Here is a 13,381-nt window from a genome sequence, read left to right on the forward strand (position 1 = left end):
TTTATGAAAATGATAGGAGTAAGTGGGATGGAGTGAGTTGCTGTGTCAACTTTCTTTTGTACAGTGAGGTGGTACATGAATAAACATTTTCCACATATCACGTGACTGATTAAGACTCATTGCAGAACACTGAAGGCCATTCAGGCCATTAACCAAATTATATCATACATCCAACTATGGGATTAATACAAATTTAGAGTTGCATTTTGTTGGTGGCGACTCAACGATAAAAGGGGTTCTTTTGTTCTGTATGATTTTATGAACTAGTTCCTGAAGAACAATGTCCACTTAAGGAACTGTGCAAGTTTGACAGTGGCAAGATTCTTCAATTTTTTAAATAGGGAAACTCTTCCACCATGTATGAAATTTATTGTTTGTAACAATAAAACCAGCATTAGATCTTGTTTTATCTTTCCAGTCACTCAAAAACCAAATTTTGTTTAAGAATGAATAAAATTTCAGTAGAAACTGGGTTGTCTATCCCATATTGTAAATGGAAGACAGTTGCATATTTCTGAAACTCAGATTTACTGATTAATTAGTTGAGAACTGGAGGGTGCTAATCATTGATGGCGAGGCAAGTATTTTGCTTAATTGAGAGCAACAGTGCATTTGCTTTGCAGAAACAATAAGGCGCCAAATTGCATTCGTCCAGTATACACTTTTGTTAGAGCAGCAAGTGCGGTGGAATCAAACGTATAACATTGAAAAGCAATGACACATTTTACTTCAATTAATCTCATAGTAAAAAGAATCAGTCGTTTTGGCTAGAGGACCTCCTTCACGCATATGATTAATTACTTAATAGATGTTTGTGAATTCAGAATGACATACAAACAAGCAAAAAGTCCAAAATTTAAGTAGCAAAATAACATCAGATCAAAATGCACTATTTTCCAATTTTCAAGATGAAGTCAAATTGAAAACATCAAAATATAGATAAAACTTGATCGATTAGACTTGCAATATAGTTCAATTACATTTGCTGGACACTACTTGTATTCATTTGCAAGCTCCTGTCCCTGACAGATAAAAAGACCACATCCAAGCACCGTTCTTTCAATTGAACAAAAGCACTGGAGACAAAATGCTTCCAGATGTATTGCCCCATGGCAATACTTCAACCCGAATCCACCTTACAACCAATCAGCACCCGTTTCTCATGCTGTACAAATTTGTTTCTTTTAAAATTTAGCATTCTTGCATCTGTCTAAACGGTGCAAGATCAGAACATGCCCCCTTCTGAGGGATACTTAAATTCAGAAATTTTATATTTAATAGAGCTATTATTTAGGCTAGATTTTTCACAGATAAAGTCACACTAATCACCATCTCACTGACGTTCAGCGTGCACACAGGAACATAACTCTTTAACCGCCCCTTGCTTGCCAACAAAACAAATCTTGGTAGCAAAATGCAGGAGTAAGTGAAAAAGCAGCGTATGATGCAGCCAAAGTGGATCAAAACAGTAATGAACATTTCATGCTAATTCTGGAAATAAACAGGAGGGAAACCCCCAGCAACCTGGATAGGCTTCAGTCACAGTTTCATTTTCATTTTCGCTTCCTGTGTACTCTGTAGAAAAGCAAGACAAAAGAAAGAAAGAGGAGATATAGGGGTAAAGGACTGGGGAATCTAATTGCACGTCAAGATATTTGAAAATTCCAAAAAGGCCAAAGTGGTAAACAGCAATCCTTGACTATGGATTAAAACCATTAAGTTTGCTCTTTCATTTGTATATAAAATGTGTACATTAAATGCCAAGCTTCTCTGAAATTCTCCTTCCTGTTGTGTGTGCCCTGGCTAGAAATGCTGACTCTTGGAGAAGCACGGATCGAGATAGCAATAACTCTTTGGTAACTTGTCTAAAGAGTCATTCCTCATGTAGAAGACTGGACAATGAAAACTGGTAGGTCATTGGGCTGAACAAAGCACACAGTCAGTTCCTACTCAAGATCCATAATCGTGTTCTTTGAGGTGGGAGCTGCCGGATAAGGAGTAGGAACTCCACCTGATGTTATCACTTCAGTTCTAGAATGCTGGGCTTAACAGTAGCAGCCACTCAGGTCGGGGTTAACCAAGAATCAAAACCAGGACCTCAGTTCACCCGTACAGACGAATTAATAATTTCCCTTCGAGGTTAGTGGAAATTGTGTTTAAAAATTATATCGGAAGAGCGAGCTTTGTATTTAAAAAGGGTTGTTTGTAAAACTATATGTAGTAAAGTAGCCAAATAAAACAAGCAATTAATGCAAGTAGATAGCACAAAGGCTAAGTGCAATAATTTTCACATCAGATTAGCTGTAGTAGAAATAGAATCTAATAACATTCGCATTGACTTTAAGAATAAAACTTTCTCCCTCCTTGAGAAGGCAATGGCTCATGTGGGAGCACAGATCCAGAAACTATGTAGAACTTCGGCTATATTGCTGGCCAATTATCAACTTACATTATAAATGTTAGCGAGTTACTCAACTGTTTGAGTCAGAAGAGTAAAAAGATAAGTCACAGTTGAGGATGATCCTACCCTTGCAAGACATCCACAAACATATCTAAGAGGCAGTTACTGCAGTGTTGGAATTGTTATAACCATGATTAAAAAACTACATCTACATCAACTGATAATCCTTAAAATCAGAGTTCCATACAATATTGACTCAATTACTCCTCCATCTGCAAATGTCACACTAAAGCAATTTTATCCCACTTTACCTTGCCAACATGCTCCTACCACCAACTGAGTTTCAATCTTTGAGTGGTGGAGGGGATAGTCTTCAGTAACTAGGAACGGATCATATGAAACTCCATCCACATATAGGGCCACAGTGGGGATGTCAACATTTAGTACATAGTGATGCCATTCTTTATCACACACCTACAAGATATAGGAGAGCAATGGTAAAATGGAAAGTGCACTACATCTGTTCAGCAAATGAGTACATAACAAAAGGAGAAAAGAAAGTATCAGTGTAATCCTCCAAAACCATCAATCTTATCTGTACACCAACTCAACTTCTAAAATCCAAGCTCCTTAGGCAGAACTACGCCTATTTCAATTATTGACAGTAATTCTGATCGCACTTCTAAAGGAACGATGTTATTAAACATGAGGCAGGTACAGAAATGATTCACAGGATGTTGCCAGGACTGAAGGATTTGAGTTTATTAAGAGAGGCTGAACAGGCTGGAGCTTCTACCCTGAAGCAGAGTTTAAGGAATGACCTTAGAGGTTTATAGAAATTATGAGGGACGTGGACAGGGCGATTAGCCAAGGTCTTTTTCCTTGGTGGTGGTGGTGGTTGGGGGGGGGGGGGGGGGGGGGGGGGGGGGGGGGGGGGGCCAGAAATAAGGAGGAAAGAGGAGGGGGCAAGGGGCCAAAACTAGGAGGCATGGGTTTAAGCTAAGAGGAGAAAGATTTTTAAGGGGTCTGAGGGGTAACTTTTACATGCAGAGGATGGTGGGTGTGTGGAATGAACTGCCAGAGGAAATGGAGGCAGGAGCAATTACAACATTTAAAAGGCATATGGATGGGTACACATATAGGAAGGGTTTACAGGCTTATAGACCAAATGCTGGCATATGGGACTAGGTTAGATTGGGATGTCTGGTTCAAAGCGTTGGTCTGTTTCGATGCTGTATGACTACGCCTTTACTGAAAGCTACACACAAAAATGGGAAATATTAATATTTTACTTGCTTCAACTGAAAGTTAAGACCAACAGAGTTTGAATGAGCCACTATTTTGTTTCTTAACCTCAACACAATACTGTCATCACACGTTTGTCCCAACTTGTTCCTCTTAGATATAATTAGTCACAGCCAAACTCTCTGGACGTAAGTATTCTAAACTAAGATTTCTTATTCCAAACTCAATGGTTTGCTTGAATAGTTGTTGATGACATTATCAGAAACAGTTGCACATTCACCTACCCAACTGTTCGTAAATTAAATTAATGCTCCAAAAAATATCTTAGTTACAACCTTCAAAGATTGCATTCATATACAATTTTCTATCTGTGTAGCATAGCTCATGTAAATGGCCTTGCAGGTTAGAACATTTTGATCTGATAAACTGATTTAGGATGCTGAATTGCTTTAGTATGGAATCTTCAAAGCTAAAACACAATTTTCATTCACAGCAGATTTTGAACCAAGGCTCCACAAATACAAATCCAGTGTTAACCCAATGGTCCACGAAGTCTCAACTTTTACCATTAACTTCAAATGAAGTTGCATGACTTTCACAGGTTTTCTTCATAAATCCAAAATCTGTGCATTTTAAACATTTCACGTACTGTGAGAAAAAAAACTCATGCTCTTCAAACTAAGCTCTAACGCAAAAGAAAATATCATCATGCCTTTTCACGGTACCATTACTGCACAAAAAAGCAAATACTTTATAATGATTTTTAAATGTGTCTATGCTTTAGTGTAGTACATAGCTGTTGTACAACAGAAACAAGTGTACACACAGGTTCCATTTGACAGAAACACAGCCACAATAAGATAGATAAACATTGTTAGAGTGCACCAGGAGCCACCTTCTACTATTTGATCAGGGTGTTATTCACACTCAACAGATACACATGTACAACGATTTCCAAACCTGATCCAGTTTCCAATGGAACTCTGCAGGATGGAAGTTCTCATTCTCTGAAGGGTTTTGACGGAAGAGGAAAACCAGACGGCAGTTGTGCACATAAAGGGAGTAGTGGTGACGATTCATGTCTGCAAGATTTTTTACAAAAGAGAATATAGATTATTAGATATGAGACATCAAAAATAAAAGACAATTCCTGTTAAAGATAAAGTTTGGAGCACATAATAGATTGAAGAGCAAGAAAAGAAAAAGGAGAGCCAATTAAAGGCTAGATCCTGATGGAACAAGGCACAGGACAGTTAGAAGATGGGGGATGATCATTATAATTCTCATATCACTTGAGCTTCCGGTCTGAGACATATTGCTACAGGGTGGGGAAAAATATCAAATGTTGGTGCATGGCATAACAGGATCCAACTGAAATCAAAATAATTTTTCAGATTTGCATGTATATTTCATTAAAGTAAACATTTATCTAAGATTAATACATTAAATGACCTGGTTTGAGCAACTGACTATTCTTGCCTCAAGATAACACTCCAGTAGGATGAGGTTACTTGCAACTTTTAACATCACAGGTCTATCAATTTTCATCATTTACGGCTTTTACATCAACTAATAAAATTCCACGAACAGTCTATAAGGAAACAGCAAAAGCATGTTCCTATTCTAAGCATACCAAGACAGTACACAGAGCTCCCAGCAGAGGTCACTAGATAGCAGTGAGTGAGAAATAGCTGTGTTTTTTTAAAAAAAATCCATTTTTACATCAGACATAGTAGAAACTGCAGATACTGGAGAATCTGAGATAACAAGGTGTACAGCTGGATGAACACAGCACGCCAAGCAGCAGAGGAACAGAAGGCTGACGTTTCAGGCCCATACCCTTCTTCAGAAAATGGGAGGGTCTAGGCCCAAAACATCAGCCTTCCTGCTCCTCTGATGCTGCTTGGCCTGCTGTGTTCATCCAGCTCCACACCTTGTTATCTCATTTTATATCGACCTGCTCCTGTGTCCAATGACACACCGAAGCAGGTGGGATTGAACCCAAGTTTTTTGGCCCTGAGGTTCAGAAACTACCACTGTGTCATAACCGTCCTTTCAGTCAGTTTTTTTTGCTTAGCCAATAATAGAGGTTAATTATAAATCAAACACAATAAAGTAGTGCAGATGCTGGAGATCTGTAAATATAAATCAGGGAGACATGAATCAAACTTGTGAAATGCTGGGGTGTCGAAGACAGCATTACAAATCAGCTGATGCTTTACCCTTTATAGTTTATTGAGGAAATCCCTGATCATTTGTTGAAAACAGTTTCAACTTAATGTCAGTGAACTATGCAAACACGCTTTCTTACACAAACGCAATACATGACTGATTTTCACCTTGAATGGTTAATTAAAATTAGAAAAATAACATTTTAGCAACAGCCTTAGTTTATTAAATAAAAAATACAATATTTCTACTCAAATTCAGTTTTGATGTTCATCGTATCTTCTTCACAAAGTAGTTATGATCTGGATCTAGAATGTGCAACATCACATTTCCATCTCCAGAATATAAAAGGTGCCCTGGAGACTGTTGTCAAACAATTTCAACCTTTTCCATGATTTTAATCTCTTCCCTAATAAAATGAAACAATGTGGAGGTGTCAGTGGTTAGATTGGAGTGGACCAAAGTCAGAACTCACATGACACCAGGTTATAGTCTGACAGATTTATCTGAAATCATAAGTTTTCAGAGTGTAGCTACTTCTTCAGGTGAACTTCAAATACACCTGTTGGACTATAATCTGGTGTTGTGTGACTTCTGAAAATAAAAACAAAAACATATCTGAAATACAAACATTTCAACAGTGGACTGGCGAGTTTAGCAATGGCCTTACTGCAGAAAAGGCAAAAATTAAAAGGAAATTCAAAAATAAAGTCATGCATACCTGTTTTATCAGAGTTGCAAAGAATAGTTTCCTTGTTCCCGTGAATAGTGGAACCAGGCCCATGCCGCATCCATACAGAAATTGTAAATGGTTCCTTTAGATTTGTCGTCAAAACTCCTTCTGGGATTTTCACTGCTTGAGTGCCATTGAATTCAAAGACCTGATCACTATCACGGCCATTATCAGAGGGAAGACCAACTGTCCAATTTGTACTGCTACTTGGTGAGGGAAGGAGATCAATGGTACCGGAAGCAGCACCTGAAATCAAGAATGGCAAGAAAGGTAAAGCCGTTGGGACACATATACACCCCACTGTCTAATGCAGACAGTTATCGCTGGCAATGATACATCTAATAGACAAAACAAGTTTCCTTCAATTTGTATTCTTTACTACCAGAAGCAATATTGGTTTGAAAGTATTGAATGTAATGTTTCAACTAGAACCATGCCAAAAAAGGTGCGCTGTTTCAAGTCAAAAGCTTAGTTCAAAGGTCAAATTAAGGTACAGCAATCTTTGGCGTATGTGCAAAATCTTCAATATTTAGAACTTCAGTGTCATTATTTAAGGCCTTAAGAGGCTTCTCATAGTTTTCCAAAACGTGAGTCTAAAGTTGGATGGAGGACAAAACCAACAACAGCACAAACTGAACAACAACCAGGTAAAGCAACCTATTTGATCGGCACCCCACACCAATACCCAAAACATTCCCACCTGCACCACTAGCACAATGTGGCTGCAGTTGTGGCATCTCACTAAGGCCTTTGGAAAGAGATTCCAGTATTAGATTAACAAATACGAGTCAATATTATATACTTCTGAATATCTGAAATAATGCTGCTATAAAAACAGGCAGAAGTGAGACAGATTTTTTTTCAGGCAAGTTCATCTTTGTCTACGCAGAAGGGCCAACTATGGTGAATAATCTTTTGCACCAGCAATAAAATCCACTGCAAAGAGAATGTAACTGTACTTTGATCAATAGAGCAGCATTTCAAAACAAACTCTTAAACAGTCGACAGATTTAAGTTCATAAAAGCATCTTTGAGATCAGGCTGACTAGACTGCATCCTTTTGGTTGCAACGGCAAAATTTAAACACCCTCTACAACGCACATGGTTTAAAAATGATTGAATTTCACAACAAAACCACTCATGATATACAGCAACAAAAAGTGATTACAAGGAAACATTCAACTAAACTATTCTTAGAAAAATGCAGCACGTGACGATTAGAGGTTTTCAGCTTTTACATTCTGTACTGTTCATTAATAAAAACCTTACCACAAAGTTTGTGGAGTGATTTTTCAGAATAAGTGTCCCTGTCGCATCCTTTTCCTATATGGCTCGTTTCTAATTCAACAGTTGTCTGAATGGATGTAATAGGTTCATCACATGTTTCCAGATGCATAGCTGGAAACAATGCCAAACTTCCAGTGCCAGGTTCATATTCAATTCTTTTGCTCCAACCTATATCATAAACACATTAATGGTCCTCAAGAAAGAGTTACCAGAGGCATCATTACCATTACAAAAACATGCAACACTTCTGTAATACATTGTTGACTCTGTTCAAATGTTAAGCTTGCCACTTTGATTTCTTAATTAATTGGTCAGTACTAATTCAGATAGAAAGGTTTAGCTTGGATCTTAAAAAGCATACATTTACAGCACAGATGTTTAATAATTTACTCCTTTGTAACATTAAACAACTGCCAATTATTTTAGAATTTTGTGTTAATTCTATTACCTTGCCAGCCAGGTTTGCACGAGGGTTTAATGTTGATCTTAACAAGAACATCTTGTGTCGAACGCTTCTTCCCGCAGTCATAAGCCGTTACTGCAAGCTTGTACTGCCGGTCTTTGCTGTAGTTTATTTTCTCAGAATTCTTAATATACCCTACAAAAATCACCAGTTTACAACACATTAGTCCTCAACAGTCAAATGCACAGATGGCACTAATCTTGCAAACACAGATTCCATATTGTTCTTTAGTAGCAAAGTAAATGAACAAAAATTGAGGACAAAGAAAAAATGAAATAGCCCACATACTGGTTACTACATCATTAAAGAAGGCCTTTAAAAGGGTGGGGCTTTCCTTGTTTAAGTCACCAGCTATTTATTACTATGACGTGAAAAAAGGGGTAGAAGAAAACCAGAACTCATATTGGAGAGTTCAGGTGAGAATGTCAGGGATGATGTGAACTATACCTTCTACAGTTAAAAGAACTAACATCCATTTTCTTGAATTATCAGTGAAAAACAGCTAGTTGGGCTCCGTGTTTGAGGATTTGCAGCAGCTTTTGAACAATAACTAACAAGGATCTTTAGAAGAGATGGAAAAAAATAATGGAAGACTCAGTTTTTAAAAAATGATAATTGTCAAAGAATTTTCCTCTTGCATTAGTTTCTATTTATAATGGGAACACGAGATGCAATCCAAAGGTATACAAGTTAGGATTGCAAATACTGATTGGATTGGATTCACTACAGTGTGGAAACAGGCCCTTCGGCCCAGCAAATCCATACCGCCCCTTGAAGCATCCCACCCAGACCCATCTCCCTATAACCCACACACCCCTGAACACTATAGGCATTTTAGCATGGCCAATCCACCTAACCTGCACATCTTTGGACTGTGAGAGGAAACCGGAGCACCCGGAGGAAACCCACGCAGACACGGGGAGAATGTGCAAACTCCACACAGACAGTCGCCCAAAGCGGGAATCGAACCCGGGTCCCTGGCGCTGCGAGGCTGCAGTGCTAACCACTGAGTAACCGTTAAACATGAACTCTTTCAGATTAAAAACCAACGGCTTTCACTACGTTGAAATGATTAGTGGCATTACAACTATAATCAGATTTTATAGTTCAGCTCAGGTATGTTCAATGACTTCATCTTTGTGATCTGTGTTTCTATACACAGCAGGGGACTCGAAAACATTCATTCAGTTCTTTTAAAAATATTTGTGATTCTAATGGATTTTGATACTCTGATTTAAGATCAACCCACCAACATGGTGACAATTCCTACAAGCCAAGCTAGCAAGTAAGGAATTTAGAATTGCCAGTTATTGGATAATCTAGAATTTTTGTCCTATTGCCTTGGCCTGCTGTTTGTACATGATTTGGATGATCCCACGGAGGAAAAAAAATGAACTCAACATTTGACTTTGGAAATGTTTTACTCAAAATAGAATTGTCTTATTAAATTTTAAAATTCAACATTAGAAATCCAAAAGTTTCACGTCTTTTGTTAAAAGTGCATACCCATATGGTTCATCACTTACCATCTTTATCAACAGTGAATGGCACATCAGGAGTGACAATTTCATAACTGCAGATCTGGCTGAACTGCGATGAACAGTCTGCATCAATTGCTTCCACTCTCAAGATGCTGTCATACTTCTTTCCTTCAATTATTGTAGCTTTGTAAGATTTCTCTTTGAAAACTGGGGCATACTCATTTATGTCGTTCACTTGGATATGAACATTGGCCCTGTAAAGCAGAAGTAATGCTTAGGAATTAGTAGCACGTTTTTAAAAATCCTTTTCAAAAACTCGCCGATATATCATGTATTCAGTTAATAACCCACAAATGACCCAAATTCAACCCAGAACAAGTACCAAACTAGCCAGTCATAGTTAGGTCAGCAATAAAGCTGCTACAGTTGATCTCCAGTATTTATTTGAATAGCAACTTTAACATAGTAAAGCATCCCAAGCTGCCTCACAGTACCACTGTCATTTCTCCACAGCAGATAAAACTGATTACCAGCCACACAAATACCGCAAATATTTTTGGACCAGGAAATAACAGCTAAAGCCAAAAAGGTTAAATAATTCCAACATTTAAGCACTATGTAGTCAATGGATGAAGGAAATCAGATGCACAAGTCACCATTCAAGGAATGATTAAATCCAGGAAATTGGAGAAGCTAGAAGACAGATCAAGGCAGGAAGGTTAAATATCACTAAACTGAGAGCCAACGTAGGCCAGCATGGTTTGATGAGAGTTGGGGTACAGGCAACCAGAGGATTTAAAAAAAACAATGATGAAGCGAATGCCCTGCCCCTATCAGAAACAATAAATACTAGAAATGTCCCTGCCAAACAAGGACACAAAACAGGCTCTGACACCTCTCACTGGATAGACAGTATTCACTTTAAGTGTAAACAAAAAATGACCACTTTGGCAAGCTCTGTTCAGGTATCCAGCGCAATTAAGATTTGTCACAAGAGGAATGGTAATACGGTGGTACAAAACTGATGGATGAGCATTATTTAATTTGCAGAATCTAGATGGGACCAATCCAAGTCAAAGTATTTATTGTAGATAGACATTCCAATTCTTCAAAGAAGTTTCGAGGGTGGGTGAGACAGGGTGGTAGAGGGCTGCTTTTTGGACTGGATGCCTGTGACCAGCAGTGCGTCAAAGGGATCGGTGCTGGGTCCACTACTTTTCATCATTTACATAAGAGATTTGGATGCAAATATACAAGGTATGGTTAGTAAGGTTGCAGATAACACCAAAATAGGTGGCCAAGTCGACAGTGAGGATGACTCTGAGTACAATGGGAGCTTGACCAGAGTTTAATTTAGCTCAATGGGAGGTGTTGCACTTTGGTCAGGCAAACCAGAACAGAGCTTTCACTGTTAAAGGTAGGACCCTATGGAGTGTTGCCGAAGAGATCTAGGGATGCGTGTGCATAGTTCCTTGAAAGTGAAGAATAGGTAGATAGTTGGCGAAGGCAGTGTTTGGCATGCCTGCGTTCATTGGTCAAATCAGAGTATAGGAGTTGAGATTTTACGTTGCAGCTGTAAAGGACATTGAAGAGTGCACTTTCAGGGTACTGTGTATAATTATGGTCACTATTCTACAAAATAAGAAAGATGTTGTCAAATCTGAAGGTGCAGAAAATATTTAAGGATGTTGCCACGACTAAAGAGTTTGAGCTATTGGAACTGGCTGAATAGGCTGGGCTATTTTCCCTGGAGCAGAGGCTGAGGGATGACCTAATAGAGGGTATAAACAGTCATGAAGGGTATGCTTAGGGTGAGAAGCTAAGGTCTGTCTTCACCTAGGATGAGGTAGTCCAAAACTAGAAGACATAGGTTTTAAGGTGAGAGGGCAAAGATTTAGAAGGGACCCAAGGGGCAACTTTTTCCACACAGTGGGTGGTATGTGTATGGAATGAGCTGCCAGAGTGATGGACAGGGTACAATTACAACATTTAAAAGGCATCTGGATGGGTATATGAATAGGAAAGGTTTAGTGATATGGCCTAAATGCAGGCAAATGGGGCTACGTCAGATTGGGATGTCTGGTTGGTGAGGACAAGTTGGACTCTGGCCAAAGACAGCCAGCAGATGGAAATTGTGAAGTCTTCCTTAACCTAATTTCATACCAGTGAAGTAACTGGAATGAATTGAAGAGGAAAGATAATCAAGAATGCTCGACTGGAAGTGCAAACATTTATGAAATAGTTTGCCAGGCAGGTTTTTCTTCCACTGTTCGACTGACCTTTCCATTCATTTTTGATCAGTGCTGATAACTGAGTGATTAAAGTAGAACTGTAATAACCTGAGCTCCATGGCTCATTTGTCATGATCCACATTTTTTGTTAGATATAACAAAAAAGCTGGGAATTGGCTCTGGAAACCAGCAAGGCAACTTACAGTAAATGATGCAGGGACAGCCAGTGACATCAAATTAATTGTTGCAAGTCATTCATGTCGGGGCCCAAAACTACATTTTTTAAAAAGGGATGAAGGAAATAACTAAAAATCTCAGTTGAAACAAAATACTTTCATATCCATATCCTTGCTTAGACTTGTAATATGATTTCTTTTGAAACAAATCTTAAAAGTTATTTTATCTAAATTAGGTGCCCTGGGGGGGACAAGAGTATTTGAACCTGATGAAAGATGTGATTAATGAGCTCCTTTCACCAGTAGCACGAGAGATAATCCTCTCGTAGTTTAAAAGCAATGGAAAACTTGTCTTGCAGTTACAAAAAAAAAAGCAGCCTGAACAGATCTAGTTTAATACACCCCACTCCCCAACAGTAATATTTGAATGCCATGAAGAAATTGTAATCTTAAAACTTGCTGCTTGTAACATCTGAATCTTCACAGTTAAAAAGGATATTTCAGACAAGTAAATATGACAGACAAAATCAGGAATCTCTGCATCCTGTAGGATTTGTACAATGATAGCAGAACTTCTAATCCTGCAGCATTTTGCTCATGAATTTAAACTGATCTTGAAACCGTTCAAAAACTGCACAGCCAAGTCTCAATTCTTTATCGATAGACAACTAGTGACTTTTGCACAACAGAACAATCCTCCAAGGTGAAAAAAATTCTTTACTGCTCTGTCTGCAGCAGAGGCTATAGCTGCAAATATTACTTGTCACATTAAGAAGAAACGATCCATTTGCAAGAAGGAACCAAGAACACTGTTGCTAAGTTTGCAGATAAAAGATAGATGGGGGAAACAGATAGCGTACGTTCGGGAAGCAGAAAGGCTGCAGAAGGTCTTGGACAGGCCACGAGAGTGGGCAAAGTAGTAGATGAACGAATACAACATGGCAAAGTGTGAGGTTATGCATTTTCATAGACAGTAGCCACGGCACTTCTTTATCAGGGTAAGACTGTAGAAATCTGAACCACAGGGATCTTGGAATCTTAGTTCAGGATTCTCTTAAAGTTAGTATGCAGATTCAGTTAGGAAGGCAAATGCAATATCACCATTTGTTTTGAGAGGGCTAGAATACAACAGAGATATATATGCTGAGGCAGTACAAGACTCTGGTCAGGCCTCATTTAGAACACCGTGAATAGT

General features: G+C 38.5%; 1 protein-coding gene across 4 annotated transcripts in view; it reads right to left on the reverse strand.

Moving 5' to 3' along the window:
* clstn1 (calsyntenin 1) overlaps positions 1 to 13,381 on the reverse strand; it is a 73,489-nt gene that overhangs the window by 16,769 nt on the left and 43,339 nt on the right. For 2 of the 4 annotated variants that reach the window (XM_048561862.1, XM_048561861.1), the window contains 7 exons: positions 9,825 to 10,033; positions 8,284 to 8,433; positions 7,818 to 8,003; positions 6,537 to 6,794; positions 4,607 to 4,728; positions 2,713 to 2,875; positions 1,525 to 1,575 (listed from right to left, as the gene is read on the reverse strand). In XM_048561862.1, the coding sequence (XP_048417819.1) occupies positions 1,525 to 1,575; positions 2,713 to 2,875; positions 4,607 to 4,728; positions 6,537 to 6,794; positions 7,818 to 8,003; positions 8,284 to 8,433; positions 9,825 to 10,033 (1,139 nt within the window). The remainder of the gene's footprint in view (positions 1 to 1,524; positions 1,576 to 2,712; positions 2,876 to 4,606; positions 4,729 to 6,536; positions 6,795 to 7,817; positions 8,004 to 8,283; positions 8,434 to 9,824; positions 10,034 to 13,381) is intronic. The other 2 variants (XM_048561864.1, XM_048561863.1) reach the window with 1 other exon arrangement.

The sequence above is a fragment of the Stegostoma tigrinum genome, chromosome 28 (genome assembly GCF_030684315.1).
Source record: "Stegostoma tigrinum isolate sSteTig4 chromosome 28, sSteTig4.hap1, whole genome shotgun sequence".
NCBI lineage: Eukaryota > Metazoa > Chordata > Chondrichthyes > Orectolobiformes > Stegostomatidae > Stegostoma > Stegostoma tigrinum.